A 25,465-nucleotide genomic window follows, 5' to 3' on the forward strand; every position below is an offset into this window, starting at 1 on the left:
TGTTCAGCATCTTAGCTGTAGAGGGCAGTGTCACTGGCTCTCATATGTGGGATCCGAACCGGGGCCCTCTGGCATCCCAAGCCAGTTCTTAACCAATGCGCCAGTCGGCCGGCCCTATCCAAGTCTTTTATGATGTCTTTGTGAACAAGGTAAGGAAATGCGATACTGCATATCAGTGTTGTGTCAATGTCTGGTTTCTCTTCTGAGGCATTTACCCTTCTTCCTTCTTCAAATCCCTGCACAGAAACCCAGAAAGTATGTTTTTCTAAGTAGCCTGGCATTCACCACCCAGTCTTTTGCTTTGTGTACTTGTACTAAAACTGCTCTATAGCCCTGCTTCATGTCCTACTGAAGCATTTCTCTTTCCCAAGCTTGCACCTCTCCCCTCTTTATCCCTTAGGAAGCCATGATTTTTCTTATGGGCTCTTTTTAGTTGTCATCTTCTCTCTGCTTATGACTGTTTAAAGCACGCTGCCACTCCACGGTGATCACACCTTGTATACTTTAGGGTACTTAGAGTTACTATGTAAATATCGACATTATTACTCAAACCCTTAAAATAAGAGGTTTTTTACATACTGGCTAATTGTTACCAGGTTCCAATTTCTTTAAGAAGGAAAAGGGAATGATTTGATATAAATCATTGATTGATATGTAGAGGCCAAAATTTAGTCATTTCATTGTGTGGCCTGGAGAATCGAGTTTATGCTTCCTTAGCCAACTTTATCTAATTAGTGTTATGTTAAGAAATATATACATAAAGATCTCATTGGACAAGTAAGATTTGTAGTAGAACCCAGAATGTATCTGCAAAGCCAAACCATTAGCCAGTACCATTTATTGCTATACCATACAACTGTGCTCTGCTGCTACTTTTGGAGAGACAAATATTCAAATGTTTAATATTATACTCTGAAAAATTAAATATGTTACATAGAATTATGTCAGAATTCTGTGAGGTTATCGAGGAAGGACCAAGTCTAATTTGGGGAAACCAGTGACCATTTCTCAGAGGAAAAGGCATGTAAGGTACAACTAAAACAATAGGTTCATCTTTGTGATAGAAAAGGAGGGTAATAGTGTTTCAGATCTGGTAAACTTCAAGTTCTTTTCTATACATTATAGCCAGTTGTTTTTGTATTATCATTGTTTCTTATATTTATCTTATTTTTTATGTACATTATGACTGTTTTTATGTACATTATGACTTTTAAAATGAATAGTATTCTTGACATTTGGTATAGGTATTATTAACTTTTGACACTTTATGGCAATGGCACAGCTAAAACTTACTCAAGTTGATTCCAAGTGCAGTACTTGCTCCACGGCACAGAAATAAAGAATTAATATTGTACCAAGTTAGATGGTAAATGCCAAAGAAATAATTGTTGACATTATTTTAACCAATAAGGTTGAGGTCTCAAAATTACCTTGTTTATTGTTGAAATCGGGAAGTGTAATACATAGATATCAGACTACCATGTTAATGTCAATTTTATTTAGCTCCAGTAGGAATGAAGAAATCTTATGTTTTCTGAACTATGATCCTTAGTAGAAATACAATACGTTTATTACATATTTGGTAGAACTGGAAGTAATTGGACAAGGTTTGAATAACAGATGAGGGACCATAGCATAGTAGGTAAAAATCTTAGACTTTGGAGTCAGACTGCCTAGATTCCCATCACTGTTTTGCCTCTTACCAGCTGGGTGACTTAGGATGTTACTTAACCTCTCTATGATCAGTTTCCTTATCTGAAAATGGTGGTAGTAAGAGTCTAAATAATAGTGCATTCCTCATTGGGTTGTGATGAGGTTAAAACTGGCTAATATTTGCAAAGCACTCACAGCAGTAACTTGGCTTATCATAGATGTTAACAGAGATGTTCGTTAAATAAAATATGGATCAAGATTGGCAGAGTTTTATAAATATGTAAACTAGAAAAAACATTGTGCATTTAAAAAAAATCTGTCTTCCTATTACCTTTTAGAAAATATGATGGATTGTGAAATTGTATATCGAAAATAGTGTGCTTTTATACCTCTAATAGCCAGATTATATTATTTAATGCGACTTTAAAAAAAAATTGGGGAATTGGAGGAGGGGAACAGTGTTGGAGAATTGAGGAGGGGGACCAGCCAAGTTGTTGTTCTTCAATCTTAGTTGTTCAGGCGCCAGTCGCCATCTGGCTGCCCTTTGGCAGCTCATGTCCTCTAAGCTCAAGGTGCTGTGTTTTATAATCTTAGTTGCGGGTGGGCATAGCCACCATCCCATGTGGGAGTCGAACCTGCAGCCTTGTTGTTAAGAGCGCATGTGCTTGTGGGCTATATAAGGACAAAGCCAAAAAAAAAAAAGTGTGCATGTGCTATCCACTGAGCCATCCTGGCAGCAACTCAGCTCCAGGTGCTGAGTTAAGTATTAGTTTCGGCAGGCATAGCCCACCGCTGAACAGGCAGTCTTGTTGTTAGGAGCACGTGCTCTCACCAGCTGAGCCATCCTGCCAGCTGTTGGCAGCTCAGCAGCCGCTCAGCTTGAGCGCAGCATCGTTGGCCCATGTGGGAATCGAACTGGCAGCCCTATTGCTCAGAGCTTGTGCTCTTAAGCTAACTCTTAACCAACTGAGCCACTCGGCCAGCCCTAATGAGACTTTTTAACTGATAATGTTTGTCATGGTTTTTTGGACAGCACTTTTAAGCCACATGTAGATTTCAGGGTCTCCTATTTTTTATTAGATCATCATATTAGAGAAGATTGCATTTACAATAAACATTTGGCTCTTGTGGTTAGTGGTGACTTGAAATACCGCTTCACAGTCATGTAATGGTGGCCATAGTATGTGATTATGTTGGCATTTATTAGATGGATTTGTTTTTAAGTTGTAATAATGGTATTTATATGACACTGATATTCTGTATTCTAGATTTTGAAAATTTGACCATGAGCAACTTTTATGGAAACCTTTGTTATTCATTCTTTTAAATAGTTTTAAAATGTGGCATACATTTTAAACATTTATTTTTTTATAGTATTTTTTAGAGCACTTTTAGATTCAGTTTAAAATTGAGGGAAGGTACAGAGATTTCCCATATGTCTCCTGCCTTCACACATGCACAGCCCCTCCGGTTATGAACATCCCCATCAAAGTGATACATTGTTCTATTTGATGAACTTATAGCGACACATCATAATCACTGAAAGTAGATAGTTTACATTAGGGTTCACTGGTAGCATACATTCAATGCGCTTGGACGATTTTATAATGCCATCTGTCTACCATTGTAGTATCATACAGAGTATTTTCACTTCTCTAAAAATCCTCTGTGCTCCCAAACTCCTGGCAGCCACTGATCTTTTTACTGTCTCTATAGTTTTGCCTTTTCCAGATGTCATATAGCTCAAATTATACAGTATGTAGCCTTTCGGACTGACCTCTTTAACTTAGTAATATGCATTTAAATTTCCTAGATGTGTTGCTATGGCTTGACAGCACCTTTCTTTTAAGTGATGAAAAAATATTCAATTTTTTTGGTATACCAAAAATTTGGTTTATCTGTTGATTCACCTACTGAAGAACACCTTGGTTGCTTCCAAGTTTTGGCAATTATGAATAAAGGTGCTATAAACATCCATGTACAGGTTTTTGTGTGGTTGGTCTACATTTAAGTCTGTTATTTCAATAGGCAGAGTTGTACCATAAGTTTAGGTAACCATTTTCTTATAACTAGGAGTACTAATGTACAAAAGAAAAGCAATGAAGTCCAAGTGAGTAGAAAGTAAATTAACATATGTTGCATTAAAATAAAGTACTTTATTTGAAAATTACAGTAGGTAATTCATTGTTGTAAAACATTTAATTCAGCTCACTTCACAAGATGTCAAAAACATGCTTTCTGTCATACCTTTAATTATTCCTAATGTTTAAACGATTGAATGATAATCTTTATTGCAGATAATCTAATGTTAATTTAACCATTTTTTAATGCACTTTGCATTTTCTTTCTCTCCTTCCTCCCATTTCTTTTTTTTTTCTATTTTAAATAATACTGATACTGGACATCCTTTATAAATTCTTTGTACGCATCCACTCTCACCTTTGTTGTATTTCTGTAGAATAATTTCTTAGAAATGGGATTATTTTGTAGAAAAATGTGCATGTTTAAATGCTAATAGATACGGATTGGCCCTGTGTTGTAATTCCACACTATAAACCACACTATTTATATTTCCAGTATGTGAAACATTCTCACAAAAGGCTTCAACAATGACAAATTTTGTAAAGATACAAATTAAATCTTTAAAATATTCGCCAAATGTGACAGTTGAAGATATCTGATTGTTGCCTTACTTTGTATTTCTTTGTTAGCAAGTTTGAGCATGTCTTAATAAATTTTTGGCCAAATTGCATTTTTCTGTGAGTTTTCTGTTCATATTTTTTTCCATTTTTTTATAGTTGTTTAACCATTTGCCACCTTGATATCTCATTTACGTGTCTAATGGAAATCTCAACTTGACAGGTCAAAAATTGTTTCTTTCTTTTTTTTTTTTTCTTCTCTATTCTCTTCCTCCTACAGCTCCATTCTTCTAGTTGCTCAGACCTTAAACCTTGGAGTCATCTTCTTTGCTTTTCTCTCTTACTATATACATCTTGTCCATAAGTAAATCCTCTTTGCTATATCATTGAAATGGATACACAATTTCACCAGTTCTTACTACCTCCATTGCTGCCATCATCTCTCACAAGCTGTCTTACTGTTTTGATACTTGATCCATGTAGTCACTTTTCTACATAGTAGTCAGATAAATTCTTTCAAAATATGTCCATTAATTTCATGACTGTATTTAGAATCCACTGTTGTCTATGGCCATACCACCCTGAACGCCCCCAATCTTGTCTGATCTTGGAAGCTAAGCAGGGTTGGGCCTGGTTAGTACTTGAATGGGAGAATCCACTGTCATATCCAAACTCCCTTAACGTAAAAGCCAACCTCCTTATTATGGCCTCTGTAAGCTCTGTATGCTTTGGTCCCTGTTGTAGCTCTGACTGCATCTGTAATACTTTTCTCATCTACTGTGCTGTAGCCAATCTTACTTCTATACTGTTTCTTGACAATCCTAAGCACACACCTAACTCAGGACTGTTGCACTGTTGTTCTGTCTTCCTAGAGTCTTCTGCTCCCGGATATCTCCATGGATCTCTCCCAAACTTTTCTTTTTAAACAAACATTTTTTGACTTTCTAATATACATAATGTGGTAGACTATGGGATTATAAGGATGAGAAAAACAGGTCTATGCTGCATGCCCTTAAGGTATTGTAAATCTAGATTGGATGCAAATACATGAACCGAGTTGGGAGGAGAGGGCAAGTATGAGTGAATTTGGCAACTTTCATTTTCATATTGGTGGTACGGTGTCACTTATCTTAAAGAGCATCCTAGGATCATCAACGTAGTAAAATTCTTGAAAAACAAGCTCTGATTGATTTATTTTATGGTGCTTAAAATATTACATGTAAATAATATGTTTGCATTAACATAAAATGTATAAATATACGATGACTCTGGTATGGGTCTTTTAGATATATGATATAAATTATTAAGTTGTTCAAAGTAATTTCTGAAATTTTACATTATGAACATTGTTGAAATTCTCGAATTTTATTTTATATTAACAAAATTTTTAATAACATACTATATTGAATGGAATATCACATTTCATTTTCTTAATATATAAATCTGCCTTTTATGTAATGGCATACTTCTTTTGATTACCATCAAACTCAGTTTTTAGAACTGAGAGATCCTATAGCTTTTGTTATCAGGAAAATTGACATATGGAAAGACCCATTTCCTAACAATTTTGGATGAATCAGGTACTTTGTATTGAATTTCCCTTTTTCAAGTAAAGTTTTTATTGATGTATTAACTTCATACTGAGAATTGGATAGATGGTTAGGTTATAACTTAATTTCCACAAAGTGAAAACATCCAGGTGTTTGATAAATGAAACATCACCATTGCTTCACAAACCCACCTTCCAATCATCAATCCCTGAGAAAAATAACAAACTCACTTCTAACTTTTAACAAATTTGTTTTGCTTATTTTTGAATAGTTGCAAATATCAGTAATTGTATAAGAAAAAATGATCTAATATAATATTCTATAATCTCATAGTTTTAACTTTAAGCAAGGAAAGAATAACCTTGAAAATATTTTCGGTATATCTTTGTGAAACTGTAAGGTACATTTCTGTTAAATAACTAGCTATTTTTATGCTTAGAATCCAGACCATTGTCAGTTCCTGTGAAAGCCATGCTGAATATATCAGAAGGCTGTAGAAGTCCTGAAGAGAGAATGAAAGAATTTATTGGAGCAGTATGGAATGCAGTAAAGAGTCTCACACTGCAGGTAAACTATTAATAAAAGTTAGAAATATCATGGTTTTAACTTCTATGATCTTTTATAATTTTTAGCATTTATAATATTAGTAAAAATTTTCTCATTGATAACACTTATGAATACCATTTGTTTTCCATAATTTAGATGAAAACTGTTGGTATAATTTGCATATTAGTAGTGAAATTATATGAAAAACATGCTCTTTCTGATAAAAGTTATAAAAATACACAAATTTTGAGATGTTCTTTGAATTAAAATTAATTCATTTTACTATTGGTTTCTTTTTAAGCATTATTTATATGTTTTAAATACTCAATGTACAAATCACTACTGAGATAAAAACTTAGTTGGAATTAAACTAAAAGAGTTACCTACTTATTTTCCCTACCTAATCACAAATTAAATTTGAAGGTGGTAATTATAACTATTATGAAAATTGTTATTGTTATTAACTTTTCTTATCACTTATTTTCACTTTTAAGGACTCATAGTTTAATCTTATTGAATTAACCTCTGTCGAGATCATGTTTTACTTGATGAAAATGAACAAAATTAAATGCTTATCTATTTTAGTAGGAATTAGGTAAAAGTAACTCAATAGTTACACATTTTAAGTTTTTGTATAGAATTTGAACTCTTTGAATAAGATATGAAAGATGAATGATATGGAAGGCATCTTTATAGCATTTTATGTGTAGCAGACAGTACTATCTAAGTACTGGGGACCTCCACTTATATTTAAGATGTAGAAAATTGCAAAAGAAAGTTGTCCTCACCTTAAGAACAGGAGCAAGATCAATGATCAACAAATGATACCAGGATTCTTCACCCACAGAAACTGCAAGAGAACACATATGTGCTGTTTTTAGCTGCTATATATGTGGTAATTTGTTATGTAGCATAGAAAAGTAATACAGACAGATACAGACATGTTATGCATAACTAATATATTCTGATTATTATAATGAAAACTTACTTATCAAAATACTTTTAAAAAATATGTCTAAAAACATCTCCAGTTGCCTGGTATTAGTCAGTGAATGTGATTGTTTGAAATGCTGTCTAATACAAGAGCCAATAACCTGGATATTGACAATCCTTTACAGCCTCTCTTTTTCAAGCATTGCTTAAGAAAATTAAGAGTGGGAGGGAGAAAGTGTCTTGTCTTTCATTTTAACTCTTTGCTTATGGGAAATATGACTTTTTCACAGACATCAGCTAGTTGTCACTAACCTCTGTCAGCATGAGGCCTTTTACAATTAATATTATCCAAATAACTCCTTGTGTTGACTCCCCTGTTCTCTTTCCCTACATTTCCTTTGATATTCTGGTGGCATCAGATAGACAGACAAGACAACATGAATACAGGAAACATTTAGTGCTTTTACATTGTCTATCATTGCAGAAGCAGAAAATGCACAGTATTCTTGTGATGTTGCTGAACACTTATATTCAATGTTAGCCTCTTTAATTTATGATAAGACACTATCTCCTTATAATCTCTTTCATTTTATAGCACCCAGTCCTTGTATACTTATCCATGCCCTTCTTCATGGTAGAGCTTAACTATTGGGTTGTCAGAAAAGTCATGACGCATTTTTGCAATGAAAAACATGGAAAAACATACCTCATGACTTTTCCGACAACCCAAAAGACCATGTGTGGTTTTGCCTGTGATAACTGTTAAATTTATTCACTTAGTTATGTGTAGTTTTTATTATGATAAAATCTTTAATCTCAGGGAACACCTATTGTTAATGGGAATGAGAGTGATAACATGGACAATTCTATCTTAGTTATACTCTCTCAATTTGGTCAAGCTCAATCTGTATTCTTAGCATACAGTATGTGGTCACAAGAAAATCATTTGAGAAGTTTTCTTTCTTGTGTTTCTGTGTAGTGCCTTACTGACCTTTATGTGCTCTTCTAATTTCACTGACTTAACACATTCTGTTTTTACTATTTAAATCACCAATACAATAAGTGGGTTTTTTTTCTGAGGAATACTACCCACCACCTTGTTACATATTATTTTAGTGATCTTCTAGAAGGAGTAATCTGTGGTGTATTTACTAGCCAATAAAAGTAAAGACCAAAGTGATTAGTAAGTAGTTAAGAAGATGAGCAAATACTTAGAACACATATTTCTATTGTAATGATTATGTAATAATAGTGAACGTATCTGATTATAGTTCAATCTGAAGTTCTAAGATATTGTTTGCCACCAGTAATATTTCATGGAAAAAAGGAATAATCCAAATATTATCAGATGCCTCTCCAGTGCTTTATCTTATATATCATGCTTTTCTTTGTCACTTTAAGCCAAGAGTTGGTATTCTGGTTTCACTGAATTTTGACTAAGAACTGTGGTAGAAAAAGTATATCTCTTTTTTCTGAGACTTATTTAATGTTTCTTTTTTAGTTTTTGCTGTCTGACCTGTTACAAAAAATTTGCCTTCTTTTGATGCTCTTATCTGTAGTTTTGTCTTCTTAGTAATACAACTCTAACTCCTTTCTTTTGTTCAATTTTCCTTCTCCATTCTAACGAAAGTACAATGATACTAAAATAAGCTTATATAGCATTCATTCATTTTTTGTGTGTAACACACACACACACATACATACTGGAGTGCCAAAAAAATGTAAACACATAACTTGTATTCATCTTTTGTTATCAGTATATATTGAGTATTACAATTTTAATACAGTTTTTTCCTTTCTTAAAATGTGTATATATATTTTTGGCATCCTCTGTGTGTATGTATTTGTGTGTGTGTGTGTGTGTGTGTGTGTGTGTGTGTGTTCACAGGTGCGCACGACACACAAAGTATATTATATTCTATAGTGGGACTATAGCACATCTCTTGGAGTTTGTGGGGTTTTTTTAATGAATTACCTTTTACTATTCTCATTGATAGCCCTGGAGTTGAAGAACGTGGAATACAATTTCAGGGATTGTTCCAAGGCCCCACAGCACCTTAATACATTCTTTCTGATTAATAGTATATTTTTAAAAATCTAGTTAAAATATTAGTATTTACCTAATAATCACATGCATGTTAAACTTTTAATACCCTTCTATAAACTTGTTTATTTTCTAAACTAGCTTGTTACCTAGTAATACGATATGGAAGGCTCTCTCTCCATTTATTACTCTTTCATTAATTTTCACATTCAGCTCTTAATTTTTGTTACATATCAACCTAGATGCTGAGGAGTTCAAAGAAACATAGTAGTTCTCAAGGTCTAGCAGGGAAAATGTAACGAGCCATTCTATGAAGCATCTTACGGGGAGCCTTTATTAGAGGGATCCCTTAGAAAACTCTTAGGCTCCCAAAGAGAAATGGGAATGTCAAGGTAAATGTCATTTACTGACAGGATGCCTAGGGCATGCACTGCCTGGTTCATGTTGGATTCAGATAGTGTCCCAGATGAGTGTTACCTGATTTGTAGAAAAACTGGATGATACTACTGCATTATCTAGAATATAATAGCTACACAGAATATTTAGGTGTTTGAAGTTTATGTTGGTCCAAAAAATTAATTCATAATAATATAAGTAGTTGTATTAAAAGTAGACTTATTCCCTATTTATTCCACAAAAAAATTGACTACTGTAACTACTCTTTATTGATACCATTTTGAGTAGTTGTGTAAAAGGATGAGAAAAATTGTATTAAGTTACACGATTATTTGACAGCTTTAGGAAAATCTTCTAGTTTAAGATTGCAAGTGACATAAGAAATTTTTATATTTGTAAGCTAACAAGTAGACACATAATAGTCCACAACATAAAATACACTTTAGAACATTCTCCTGCCCAGGATGAAGTAACAGGGACCAGATTTTTCTTGCTGCCTGAAATAACCAAATATCGAACAAAGTGTGATAAAAAATGGTTTCCAAACACTAGACAATGGGCCAAGTTGGCCAGTGATCCCTGAGAGACTTCACATAAAATCAACAGTACCAAGCGAGTAATGGATTTGGGGAATGCGAGAAATGGGGCTATCTAAGTGGTGGTCCAGGTGCTGGTTTTGGTGTTTGGGTGGATTGTCACGCTGTCAATGATAGAAGTAGCACCTTTACTGAGTTAAGGGCAAATAGGGAGTTTGAATTTACACGTGTATTTGAAATGCCCATAAGATATCCAGCTATCTATTAGACAGGATATTCATATCTAGAGGTTAAGGAAAAGACTCATATTAGAGATATAATTTTGGGAATCATCTATAAAAAGGTTAAAATCAGGAAAATGGGTTGTCATTCAAACAAGTACTTAAAGTTTAAAGAGAAATGGGCCAAGGGAATACCAATTTTAAAGTAGTCCATAGAAAAGAAAGTGTCTTTGAAGGAAACTCTAAGGGAGTGATCAGAAATGTGATTGGAAGGGTGTATGGAGAGTTTCTAGAGCCAGTGGTCACTGGTATCAAACACTGGATGGTAGCTATGGGCTTTACTTTGCTTATCTGCCATATGAAATGGTTAGATTTAATAATTTTTGGTTATTTCTAATTCTAACATTTTTGTGAATTTCTTTCGGTGGTTTTACTTGTTTTACAATGATGCAGTGTCTTCATTATATAACCAACAACGAAGTTAATCTTATATATCATTATGGATTAGTTGTAAGTAGAGATACTGATGTTCCTTATTTTTTCTTCATTCTTTTTTATTTTTAATTGTGGTAAAATACACGTAACATAAAATTTACCATCTTAGCCATTTTTAAGTGTACAGTTTAGTCTGATGTTCCTCATTTGACTAACCTTATTGAGTATAAATTAACATAATTATAGAAAGTACTAAATGATATATCTCTGTAAAGGTTATCTTGGATATGATCTAGGTACCTTGCTAGCCTCACCCCTCGATCCACTTCTGTATTATACATACTATATTTAGATATTAATGTATTCTGGAAAAGTTTGAAGATAAAACTTCATTTTGATTAAATGATTAAAATCTGGGCCCTAAAATTCTGAGTTTTTAAAAAAGTAGTGTCTATTTTTCAAGATGTGTTTTGAACCAAAATATAAAACAAAACCTTGAAGTCATTATCAGATAAAACAGAACATTATAACTTAAAGCTATCAAAGTGGAAGTTTGAGCAAGTAAATATGATGGGAATCAGTTTCTGGAAAGTTGATTTTGGAGCCAAAGTTGATATTTGCTAAGCCCATGTTCTTTTTTATTTATGACAAAAAAGACTTAAATTACATAAAAACATAAACAATATTTGTTTTTCAGTGGGAAAAGGAACTTTCACACTTCATTGTAGTGGATTATTTTATAGTGCTACATGTAGCCTTTGAACAGTTTTTTTGTTTTTGTTTCTGTTTTTGTTTTTTTTATAGATGAGCTTGGTATGGGGGCTTCACAATAGATTAGCATAAACTCAATTGTTCTTTGCAATTTTTATCTATCTGCTAATCAGCAAAGATCATACTTTTTATACTTCAAAAGGTACTTTTTATACTTCAAAAGGTACTTTTTTATCCAAGAAGTACATAATTGGCAATGGCATGCAGTTGACAAAGTACTCTGGCTTGGAATTCACTAACAAATGAGAACAGTGCCCTGGTGGTTTTTTGTCTTTTATATTGAAGATTATGTTGCTGTCCTATGGCATTTCCTGGGTGTTTTTCGTGCTTTCTGTAGTCTTCTGAGTAGACAGTGTAGTGTACTGGAATCTATTTTCTATACCAAGCATCCTTATCTCTTTCTTTTGCTAGTAATGTTCTGTTATTCCTTCATGGAACTACTTTCCATATCATGTGTCATTTTGGTGTGATTACCAGTCAAACTGTCTCAGGTACCAATAAACCAGTTGAGGCAAACCAGTGGAATTCTTTCTCCCAGGAAGCTAAATATACAATATGACCAGTGATGCTGTAATCACATTGCATGATACACTTCATGTCTTCATGTCCATTGATATTCCTGGCTTATCTCCAGGATGAAATAAGAGTAGATATTTCAGGGAAGACAGATGAACTGTTAATCACCTTAATTATAAAAGTAATTTTTTTACATATAATGCTTAAAATTTTGCACACAGGACCATAGTTTAGTCATACACATTGAAAAAGTGACGGTAATTGCAAGGTAGTTTGTTAGAAGGGAGAAGTCTGGAAAACAAATGTATGAATTTTTTTATATCTTCCCCTGACATGTATTTATGGAAAAAGTGTGGATGTTTATAACACTCACTCTGGAAAAGAAGACAACCAAGGTTGACTTTTGAGGTTTTAAATTTAATGCCCTAAATGGGTATATTTAGATTTATACTACATAAAAGATACTGAAAGTATTTTTATAGTGCATTGAGAATTTATAAAATAGGAAAACAGTGATTTGGGTAATAGTTTGTATATTTTTTGTACTGTACATTAAATATTTTGGTGGCCTCTATATACATAGATAGTTTAACCGTAAGTAGCACCATTTTTAAATGAAAGGACTGTGAATATCTTTTATAAATTTGTGAGGGCTAATACATTATATGGATCTGGTATATAGTAGATATTCAGCATATGTTTATTGACTTTATTTAGCAAACATGTAGGTAGCAGTTAATATGTTATATCTTTTTTTTTTTTAAAGATTTTATTGGGGAGTTGGGGGAGGGAACAGCGTTGGGGAATCGGGGAAGGGGAACAGACAAGTTGCTGTCCTTTTGTTCTTCAGTCTAGTTGTGGAGGACGTCACTTTACTGGCCCATGTTGGTATTGTGATCATTGTGCTCTTCCCTGCTGAGGCAGATCGGTCGCCTGCTATTGGACGGCCACTCACGGCAGTGAGCTGCCGGCTGCTCATGCTGGCTGCCGGCCACTCAGGGTAGCTTACGGCAGCCCACTACAGCCTACACCGTTGCCGGAGACCCACACCATCTCCAGGTCGAGCTGTTGTTCACCATCTTAGCTGTAGAGGGCGCAGTGTCACTGGCCTATGTGGGATCCGAACCAGTGGCCCTGTTGCTCAGAGCTCGTGCTCCCAAGACAACTCTTAACCAATAAGCCACGCAGCCGGCCCAATATGTTACATCTTTATATCAACACTGATTTCTTTCCATTTCCAGATGAGGAGACTGAGGTAATGGACCAATTAAATAACTCGTCATAGGTCCCGTAGCTGGAGTTGTACCCATTTGGCTGACAAGTCAATTTTTAAGTTACCCTACCAGGTTTTCTCTCTGGAATGAAATGGTGAACATACATTAAACAATTATTTAATATCTGTATCTGATGCTAACAAAAATAATTGTGTTTAATAATTATGTATTTAATACCTACTACATGCTAATCGCTGTACTATGTACTGAGATTGTAGAGTGAACAAAATAGGCAAAGTATCTGACATTATAGAGCTGTGTTCTAGTGAAAATTTGGTAAACCTATTGGTATTTAAAACCTCTATTTTTTCAAGTTTTTTAAGTGCTGGGATATTTGTTTTGTCTTTGTGCTCCCGACTTCCAGCTTAGTTTATGGTAAATATTAAAGAATCCATGAATAAAAGAAGAAAAAAAGAATTAAATTACACCCTGAAATGTTTCTTCATTTTTGTTTTTTATTTGAAACTGTTTCCTAAAGAATAAAATACATTCATACAGAGAACATTTCATTGTGTAGAAAGTTTGCAAAACATAATTCTCACTATGGTTTCAACTTTTAAAGAAAAAGAAACATGTTATTTAGGAATAAGAAATAGAACCATTATTTAAAAGGACAGAAAATATGGTGTAACATTCTGGAGCATTTGTATATAAAGTGTTCTATATGATGAACAGTGGGCTAAGTAAAATGTTCAGATTAATATATAAATGAAACCCATTTTATTATCTTCTTTTTAACTGAGTTGTATCCCAGTTATAGAGCACAGAAATTAGAAAAATTTAAGTTTACCAAACCTTGCATATGGGGGTACACAAATGGTATGTATCTTTTCAAATTGCACGTAAACTTGGAACTTCAGAAAAAAATGCGTGACAATAACTTATTAAAATAAGAATACTGAATAATTTCTAGTTTATTGGTTTGTACTCAGTATTTAATAATTAGATATGTAGTCCTTGACCTAATAGGAATCAAAATAGAGGTGGTTCTACTTCAAGAATTTGTAATAATCCCTTCACTTTAACACATGAATGTGTTCAATATTGGCGAAAGAACACGTTGCTACCAAAACTGAAATAAGATCCTTGAAACAGAAAGGATGTTGCCACGGAAAAATGAAGTAACACTTGGTGCAGCTGTGATGCATTAATGAATAGGATATTTTTTTAAAAGATCATTTGTGTTTGGTGTGGCTCAGAGGGTCCCAACCAGATGGTTTCCATGAACATGATCTGACCCCCGGTTTGAGGACTTCTTACTGGCAGATTACTTCATTTTCTTTCCCTTGGATTGTCAGATCCTTACATTAATGCAGAATTTACTGCTGCAGATTTCTGTTCACTAATATAAATCATTCAACATTTTACATTAAAACCACAATTTTAGACATACAGTTTAACAGTTATTTTAAAAGTGTAAAAAGATTTATGTGATAGCATTAGTATATATAATAGATGTAACATAAGTTTGAACAATTTGGATTATGTATATGTTTTGGTTCTTATCATTAAAGAAATCCCCACAACATATATCATTTTTAGAAAATTTATTTTTTAGAGGAGTTATGCATCTCATGCCAGTATACTGTTGTTTCTTTATGTATTGCTCAGGTTGTTTAAATTTGATGAAACAATTTATTTCTAAATTAGTGGGATTTTGGAATATACAATAAAATCTTGGATTGCTAGTAACATGGTTTGCGAGTGTTCTGCAAGATGAGCAAACATTTCTAATACATTTCTAAGTGGTAAATGAACGATGTCTTGCAATACTAGTAGTTTGTTTCCAGAACGAATTATGCTCGCAAACCAAGGTATTACTGTATTTGTATATGGTGGCATATTAAACTGATTAACTCACGTTATTGAAAGCATTTTTCAAAACAGCATTGATACCTATGTAAAGTGTTAAATACTGACTCTTCATAATTTGACCTATTTACCACAGTTTATATAGGAGAATATGCTCTCGGCATACCATTTTTATTTGTGCAATTGAACACTAATAATGACTTATATTAAATACTTAAAAACTTGAGTGTAATATGGCTGAGACACTATACACTTGTATTTCAGAATAAAAAATATGATGTGATCTTAAATCAATTAACTACTTAACATACGAGTATACATACTTAAATTATCTATCTAAGCTGGAAGATAAAGTTCTATAATAGACTTAAAAAATGAGCTCATACTCCTTGAGCCACTGTATTTATTTTTGCAAAATTTTACTTATATTTTTCTTCACTGATTCATGAGTTTGTCCATGCACAGAAATGTTGAATCAAAGATGAGTAAGCTTGCTTATTTATAAGGCTGGCAAATTATTTATTGTATCAAGAAATTCCAGACCTGTTACATATCGTTATGCTTTTACTAAGGAATATATTAGCCCCAAGAGAAGTGATATTACTGTATTCTTAGTTATCTTTTATAAAATATACTATCTTTGCTAATATAATTTGCTATAATATCCAAGTATTTATCAAGCAAACATTTTTTTATTACAAATTCACTTAATACCTTTGTATGCCAAATATTTTGTAGTGAATTAACAGGTCATATTTTTTTATTATTTTTTAAATAATTCAAGTATGCTAGTCTGGGCAATTCACTAATGTGGTACAGACTATTACTTTGTAAGAACCAACTAACACTAATAGACTTTAACCTACATTGCTTTTGAATTGAGAATTCATGATTAATTAAAATTTTGATTTGGGCTTGCTTCGTCCTGTTTTACCTCTCTAAGGGCCTAGCAACCTACATACTATGCGGGGGATAGGGAAGCATAAAAACCTCTCATTAGGTCACAGTTTAGGTAATAATTTAAAGTATGATAAAAGCAAGGAATAACGCTCTGATTTTTGTCTCCTGAATTTTCTTCATTACCATGTAGCTGTTTATAACAAATGTGATATATAGCACACTAACTCAAGTATAATGTATACACTTGAGTCTTGGAATACATGTATGTAAAAAGAGAAATTATGATAAAAACATGTTCTGTGTTAATGTTTGCCTAGAGATATAATCTGAACATTTTAAACATTTTTTTCCCCTGTATTTTAGTCTGTAAAGTAAAAATGGATAGGCCAAAAACACATGGAAATAGCAGTTTGTGGGTTTTTGTTTGTTTGTTTTTTAAAGTAAGAACAATAAAATGCTAGTCAGTTCTAAGGCCTTAGCTGGTGTTAACAAAATCTAATGAACTGGAAAAGGAGGAGGATTTTCTCACCTTTTATTTGCCAGCACATTTTCTAACTCAATTATGTTTCTTGGAAAGAACTGTAGGAAGGCAAATATGTTTTCAACTCATGTCATTGTTCCCTTTTGATAAATTTATAGCAAAACCCAAAACCTTTTCAAGTGTTTGTTGCCTTCTTTAGTAAAAATAACTCATAAAGACACAAGTATGGGACATTTTTTTTTATTCTCTTGCCTAATTATTCTGGTAAAGTTATTAGTGTTTGAGGGTATGTTCACTCTCAAATGTAGTCTAATCCAAATGTTTTAATTCTGTGTTTCTTTTCCAGCTTGAAGTACAGTCTTGTTGTATGTTCATTCCAAATGATAGCCTGCCTTCCCCGAGTACAATTGTATCTGGTGACATTCCTGGAACTGTCAGAAGTTGGTACCATGGACACACCAGCATGCCAGGAACACTCGTCCTCTGCTTGCCTCAAATAAAGATTGTCAGTGCTGGCCACAAGTATATGGAGCCTCTGCAGGAGATCCCGTTTGTCATTCCCCGACCCATCCTTGAAGAAGGTACTTTCAGAGAAATCCTTTTTATGGTTATTATATTGATATATTTAATTTTGTTGTTTTTCTAATATCCTACTGTGTATGTAAATCAGTCTTCTCATTGAAAGATTTCCATGAAGATGAACTAAGTTATCTACAAAGCAATCTAAACAGAAAGATCTACAGAGTAAATGAACATGAACTAATTGATGCTGCTTATTGACATCCACACCTTTTAGTCATATTCATATATATATGTATATAAATGTAAGGTATCTACCTAAGATATGCAATATAATATCATTAAAATTGTAAACATAGGTAAAATCAACTTGAGAAGAAAGTTGGTTTCAGATGTTACCATTAGGCTGAATTAAGAATGATAAGTAGGTTGATCTTAATTTATCCACTTTATAAATGGCTATAAATAACATAATCAAATGAATATATTTATGTCAAGCATAATATATGTCTAGATTTCTCATTTATTTAAGTAAAATAGATAATGTGCGATAAGTGACTCTTTCTGAAATACATACTTGATTTCTGATATTTCAGTGTTTCAGTTGCAAATTCATACCCTTTTGAACTTTGACATATTCATCTCAAACAATATGTGAACCTTGAAAAGTTTTAAGTTGCAAAGTAAATAATGTGAAACTATATTTTAATAACAAGGTTCAAATTTTTGACAGTGCTGAACAGGTCAACACCTTGTTCATATTATTAGGATGTATGAATCCTGATATCATTCAGATTCTACACATACTGTTATTGAAAAGCAGATATAGTCTGTGTGGTTTTTGACTGTGACTTGATATTGATTTCTTTCTCCTTTTCTCTGTATTGAAATTTCCACTGAAATCTAGTTTTCTTAGAATTGTCAGAAGTAACCATGACTTTAATGCCCGAAATTAATGTTGATAATGTTTAAGATTAATAATATGAATGCCATTATCATAAAATCATAGAATTCTAAGGGTGAGAAGGAACGTCTTTAGAGTTTTTCTTGTGTGATGTTTGTCTCCATGCAAGGATCAATTCTCTAGCATATTGGACATATCCATTCTTTGCTATTTGCTTTTGGTTATAGTGAATCCTTTCTTATCACAACACCTATTGTATATCATATTAAGGATATGGTAGCCTCATAAAGTGTGCTGGGGCATGCTCCCTCAACTCTGGAGTAATTTTTGTAGGATTAAAATGACTTGTCCCTTGATTTTTTTTTGTTGAAACTCACTAATATTTGTAAAACAACTCTTTAAGATATAATTTGCCTATCTTAAAATTCTTCCTATTAAGTATACAATTTGATGATTTTTAGTATATTTAGTATTGTGCAACTGTCACCACTATCAAATTTTAGAACTGTTTCATCACCCCAAAAAAGAATTGGTATACTATTAGCAGTTACTTTTCTTTCTTCCTTCTCCCAGCCCCAGGGCAATCACTAATATTTCTGTCTGTATGAATTTGTTATTCTGTACATTTCATATGAATGGGAACACACCATATGTGGTCTTTTGTGACTGATTTGTTTCACTTACCATAATATTTTCAAGGTTGATTCATGTTATAGCATGTATCAGTCTTCCATCTTATGGCTGAATTATAATCCATTTTTATGGAAATGCCACATTTTCTTTATGAATACATCAGTTGATGTGCATTTAGGTTGTTTCCACTTTTTGGCTATTTTCATTAATTCTGCTATGATCATTTTGTACATGCTTTTGTGTGGACATGTTTTACTTTCCACATGGTTACTAAATCTGCACCATTTTACAATCCCACATCAATTTATGAAAGTTCTAATTTATCTACTTCTATGTCAGGACTTGATATTGACTTTCTTTTTTATTTGAGCCATTCGATTGGGTGTTAAGTGGTATCTCATTGCCATTTTGATTTGCATTTCCCTAATGACCAGTGATGTTGAGTATCTTTTAATGTGCTTCTTGGCCATTTGTAGATCTTTTATTTGTTCGTATTCTATTCAAATCCTTTGCCCAACTTTTAGTTACCTAAAACCATAAATTAGTTTTCCTATCTTAACACTTTATTAAATTTTAAATTTTACATATGATATTCTTTTCATTTTAGTTGTTTTTTAAATCACCTTAATTTTTATTCATGATTTTCAAGGCTTCCTTATATTTCTTCTTACAGGAATCATTTATGTTATATTACTGTCTAATTCCTACTGACTCTTGCCTACTGTGCCTAGTATTTCTTGTGCATTTTTTCAAGACGAGCCTGAAGTTTCTTCTGTGCATGTTTGAATTTCCTCCTGACACATTGAGAACATTACCTGTTCAGGACCACTTGAAACTAAATTTTTTGTTAGAGGTTTTTATGTCACACAAATAATAAAAATTCAAGCCACAACTTTTTATGAGGATTGGCTTGTAGTTATGAGTATTTTTCTTCCTGTGTTCAAGGGTCACTTTTCTGGTCGAGTTTGTGATAGGGTCATGTAGAGAGGGCAAGATGTAGACACTTATTTCTAATTTAACCTAACATTAATATTGTAGCCACTTGCATGTGAGTCTTTTGTCTTGTTGGATTCTCCACTTAGAATGGGCCTAAGGCTTTATCTTTAATCAGCCTTAGTTGTGAACAAGGATGTTCAGTTTCACCAGTTTTGAAATGCCTAAAACCATTTGTTTCGTTTACCCCTGAGTTTCTGGCTTGCCTCAGTCCCTGGCATTAATAACCCTTACTTTGTGGGAAATTTATTAATGAATTTAAGAAAATACTGTCTGTATGTTGTGTGTGTGTAAACCAATCTATATAAATTTTATTCATAGTATGTGTTATATATAAGCATTTTATAAATATATTTATCATGTTTATTTCTTTTTAGCATATGGGTCATTCAGGGTACTAAATCTACCATATTGCTGGAAATAATCCCTCAGTGATTGAAAGATGTTGTGACAATATTACACCCCTTTTTTCCTAATGGGTTTTATGAAAGGACTGATATATACTGCCCCACTCTTCTTTATCTCTTCAAAACTCATTTAAAAATCCCTCTTATTCCTACAATACTCTTGCCAACTTCTACTGTTTGTCCTTTTTCTATGATAAAATATCTTATTTTCATCTTATGTTTCAAATACATTATGAATGTCTTAAGAACTACAGAAGTCTCCATCTATAAAGCATAAGATGTTATTATATTCTCTGATTTATTTTTCCCTGGAACTGAGTTGGACAGCATTGTAGTTTATTTTGAGCTTAAAAAAAAATATATCACATACCAATTGGAGAGGCTAGGATCAAATAGAAACATCTAAAGTCTATTTGTCATACTCCCTAGGAGAATATAGAGTGACTGTATAATCAACATTGAAACCTAAAGTAGAAATAATTTTTTAACCGGATAGTTATTCTCATTGGGCAAACCTACCTTGAGGAAAGGAGATTATTTCAAGATAATTAAATCTTCTTTAAGTATTAAAAAACTGTAGATATTAACTTTTTATAAAGTACCATAAATTTAACTTTTTTCTTCATTTTAAAGGATGCTTATAAAAATGTTTGGGTATAAAGGTTTGATGCTTATGTGTAATGAGCAATTTACTGTTTACCCTTACATTTGTATATAGATGGAGAAAGAATCTGGAGGTCTACTTACTCATTTTATCAGTTTTCACCCAGTCCTTCTGGTTTCAGTGTCACTCTGCATTCTCTTTTTCAAACATACTGAGTATTAGAACCTATTGAGAATAGATGTCATAATCAGTTTGATCCTTTATAGCTTACCCCTCTGGGTCTCAATCACTTGCCATTTATCTATTATTTCTTCATCTTCAAACAGTTTGTGATAATTCTTATCTCCTATCATGTCCTCCCCTGTTCTTATAATCCTTTTTGGTTTATAATTTTTGTCTCTCACAGTTGTTTTGCTGGTTTCAGAATGTAGATAAATATTTTCAGTCACTCATGTTCAAATAGATATAGATTGTGTCTAAAACTATACCACCTTCCCATTACACTCCTTTCTAGTCTGCTTCCCTGATACTGTTTTTTTTTTTTTTTCTGTTCAGCACATTTTTTGTTCAGTAAAGAATGAAGGATGGATTTGGGTGGTGGTGTAGAGGAAGGTGTAGAGGGAAACTGGAGGGGAGGAGGTTAGTTAGATATTGCAGCCAGGTATTATAGTTGTCTAAAAATATGACTGTCAGAACCAGGATGATGGTGATGGGAATAGTGAGAATGGGAAGAACAGAGAAATAGTTAAGAAATTAACAAAAAACTATCAAAACTTTGTGACTGGATTAGTTATGGATAGTAAAGGAGAAGTAAATGTGTAGAATAGCTCCATGGTTCCTAACTTGGATTTTTGTGTAGATGTTTATGTAGTTAGTATTTTGATTATAAATAAAGGTTTAGGTTTTTGTGTGGAAAGTGAGAAAGATGAATTTAGATTGGGACATAACTGTGAACTGCTTGTGAGACATCAGGTGAATACATCTAATGAGCTGTTTCATATATGGGACCAGACAGAGCTCAAAAGAGGGATCTTTGTTAGAAATACCAATGATAGCAGGGAAAACCATGAAAAATGATGTGATCACTGAAAATCGCTTATAAGTGACAAATAAGTAGAATTCAAATATAAAAGGGCAGTGCTAATTTTTATTGGATGAAAAGGAAAGGAATAATCTATGATGGAAATTGCAAATAAAAGGTAGGGTAAAAAGGAAAACCAAGAGGAAGTACTATACTGGAAGACAAATGATTGGGTCATTTTACTTTGTAGCAGATATACCCAATAAGATAAAGATGTAAAGGAATTTTTACAATTTTAGGTGGTTGGTTCTCTTATTACAGTACTTTCAGAAGAACAGTGTTAAGGCAAGTCAGATAATGGTGGCTTAAGCACTCAACAGAAAATGAAGAATTGATACAACACATATACAGTGTTTTATTAAAATTTATTTGAGGCAAGAAAGCATTAAGGAAGAGAGCTCATGAAGATTTCCTACTAAAGGCAGAAGTGGCAGTATACAACTCGTTATCAAACAATTTTTAAACCTTTATTAGTCTCTTAGACACTATTGTATTTTAGAATTCTTAGCTACTCTGCCACAAAAGGTTTCTCTCCCTGGCTCTTCTCTCTCCCTCTTTGATGTCTTGACAAGAGGAAATTCAGATTCCTCTCCCTTTGTCATGTATTTTAGTTATTTTTGCCTGAAATCCTTTCCGTGGCTTCCCATCAATCTTTGGATAATTTTAAAATCCTTAACTTGACCAAGAGATCCTGTATGAGTTAGCCTTGCCTACTTCTCCAGCCTTCCTTTCTTCCACTCTCCCCTCTGCTAATGCTTGCACGACCCCCCTGTAGCGTTTCCTGTGTTTTTTAAACAAGCACAGCTCTGTCATATCACAGGGCCTTAGCATATGCTACAGATGTGACTTCCTGCTTGATCTTTTCTCCAGGCTTCCTTCTCCTTATTCTTCAGGTTTCAGAGTTGTTCACTCGTCAGGTCCCCTTCTTCTCTGCTCTCATTGCACCTGACTCATCACTTTTACTACGCTTATCCCAGTAACAATTATTTTTGTTTGCTATCTGCATCTCCTAGTAGGGTGAAAAGGACAAGAAACGTGTGTCTTGTACAGTGTATTTCTATCATCTAGCACAATGCATGGCACAAAATAGGAGCTCACTAAATAATTATAGAGTATGCTATACTGTACATAGTTTTTGGTTACTGAAGGAGAAAAAAAACTTTAAAAATGAAAATGTCAACTTCTAACTGTATTCAGGTTCATAAACAATTGAAAAGGAATTCCTAGTCATTATGAGATTAAAAAAATAAAAAACGCACCATTACAAAGGTGATCAAGAGGATAAAGAAGATAGGTTCTTATAGATCTGAGGCTCCTTCTGTACTGAACTTCTAAAGTTCAAAATGAGGAACTGTGTGTTGAAATGTGTCATCTGATTTCAATTGCCATGGGAAGGGAGAGATGATCTCTAATATACTCTAATATAGCCAGATTCAATCTGTGTAGGGTGTTTGGGTCAAAATCAACATGTTGAGTTTCATTAGGGAGCACTTGCAGAGAAGCTTGCAGACGTAATTTGCTACATCTAGCTCACACCTCGGAGCAGATGGGTTTCTACACTGTGCCTAGCAAAGGTTTGTTTTTTCTTCTTTGAAAGAGTTGCCTGTGACTTTAATAAAATATTTTGACAGAAATGGAATATTGAGACCATTTCTAAATTAAAACTTTGCTGTTGTTGGATTTAGTGAATTTTAATAGAAACTGATGTGAAAATTGTTGAGTACCTAGAAAAACACAAGGGCTATTTTTCCATGTAATTCTGGTTCACCTCAGTGGTATATATGTATTGTTCCATTGTAGATTTTGAAAAATATAATAGTTTGATAATCATCATTTCACTTGTTCTGAAAGATGATGTACTACTATAATAGTTTCTTTCCAGTTTTACTGAGTGTCTTTGACTTTAATCCTTAAACCATATGTAAATGAGATTCCTTGAGGAAAAGAGGGCGCTCAGAAAAGAACTTCAGATTTGTTCTTGTTGTTTTTAAATAAATCTCTTGAAAACTGCCATATATGTATTGCAAATAAAATCAAGCTGTTGAACTGCCTAAATGTAGTTTATATAATTGCTATAGATGTTATTCTCTTTTAAAAGCTCACATTCAGCCTGCTCCATCATTTGTTTAGCTATAGATTCTGTGACTTTTAAAGGCTGGAAAAGGTACCTTATTTATTTCCTGTTAATCATACTTATTTTAAAAACAATATGGCAGATCTAATATGCTGTCATATTTTTCCTGATTACCTTTTAAAAATAAACTGTGTAATTCATATTATCTTAAGATCTTGAAAACATATTTTAAAATGATACCAAGGTAATATTCTCATTAAGGAAAATTTTTTTTACTGAGATATAATTGACATATAATATTGTAAGTTTAAGGTATATAGAATTGATACATTTATATAATTACGTAGCTAGCTATCACTTCTATCAGGTCACATAATTATTTTTTTGTGGTGAGAACATTTAGCAACTTTGAAATACAGAGGGTACCAAAAAAATGTATACACATTTTAAGAAAGGAACAAACTGTATTAAAATTGTAATACTCAGTATATACCAATAGCAAAAGATGAATACAAGTTATGTGTGTACATTTTTTTGGCACCCCCAGTATATCGTGTAGTATTATTGACTGTAATCACTATGCTGTACAGTAGAGCTCCAGAACATAAGCATTTTCTTGTTGCAGGTTTACACCATTTAGCAACATCTCCCAAATAATAATGCCAATTTCCATGTAAAGTTGTCCATTCATTTAAGTAGCCTAATTTGTTGGGACATACAGAGTTGTTCATAATACTGCTTTCTAGTCCTTATTAATTTTTGGGGGGTTGATAGTAATATTTTTTCTTTTAGTCCTGATTTTGGTATTGTGTGTGTGTGTGTGTGTCTTTTTTTTTTTTTTTTTTTTGAGATTAGCTTACCTAAAGTGTTGTCAGGTTGCTGTTCTAGTCATACTACCAACTTTTAGTATCATAGATTCTATTCTTTTTCTGTTTTCAGTTTCATGATTTCATTAATCTTTTTTCTTTTTTTCATCTTGCTTTGTTTTGGTTTCATCTTATTTTTTCTAGTTTCTTAAGGGAGAAAACTTAGGTTATTGATTTGAGAAATTTATTCTTCTAGGATATAGGCATTTAATATTATAAATTTCTCTTTAAACACTGCTCTAACTTGTATTCCAGAAATTTTGATGTTTTTATTTTCATTTGCTTCAAAATATTTTATTTTCCTTGTTATTCTCTGACCCCTGAGTTATTTAGAAATGTGTTATTTGACTTCTTAATATTTGAAAAAAAATTTTTTTGTTGCTGTTTTATAATCTAATTCCAGTGTGGTTTAGAACATGTATGATTTTAACCCTTTTAAATTTATTAAGACTTGCTTTAGGGCCGGCCGAGTGGCGCGATGGTTAAGAACTGGCTTGGGATGCCAGAATGCCCCGGGTCAGATCCCACATATGAGGGCCAGTGATACTGCCCTCTACAGCTAAGATGCTGAACAACAGCTGGACCTGGAGCTGGGCTGCCGTGAGTCGCTGGCGACGGCGTAGGCTGCAGCCCCTGTGGCAGTGGGTTGCCATGGGCTACCGTGTGTAGCCAGCAGC

The 25,465-nt window shown here is 33.2% G+C and overlaps 1 protein-coding gene across 6 annotated transcripts in view; it reads left to right on the forward strand.

Moving 5' to 3' along the window:
* The window catches only part of VPS13B (vacuolar protein sorting 13 homolog B), an 810,211-nt gene that overhangs the window by 362,234 nt on the left and 422,512 nt on the right, over positions 1 to 25,465 (forward strand). For all 6 annotated transcript variants that reach the window (XM_019642540.1, XM_019642536.1, XM_019642534.1 and 3 more), the window contains exons 22-23: positions 6,282 to 6,409; positions 17,054 to 17,288. In XM_019642540.1, the coding sequence (XP_019498085.1) occupies positions 6,282 to 6,409; positions 17,054 to 17,288 (363 nt within the window). The remainder of the gene's footprint in view (positions 1 to 6,281; positions 6,410 to 17,053; positions 17,289 to 25,465) is intronic.

The sequence above is a fragment of the Hipposideros armiger genome, unplaced genomic scaffold (genome assembly GCF_001890085.2).
Source record: "Hipposideros armiger isolate ML-2016 unplaced genomic scaffold, ASM189008v1 scaffold_70, whole genome shotgun sequence".
In the NCBI taxonomy this organism is placed as follows: Eukaryota; Metazoa; Chordata; class Mammalia; order Chiroptera; family Hipposideridae; genus Hipposideros; species Hipposideros armiger.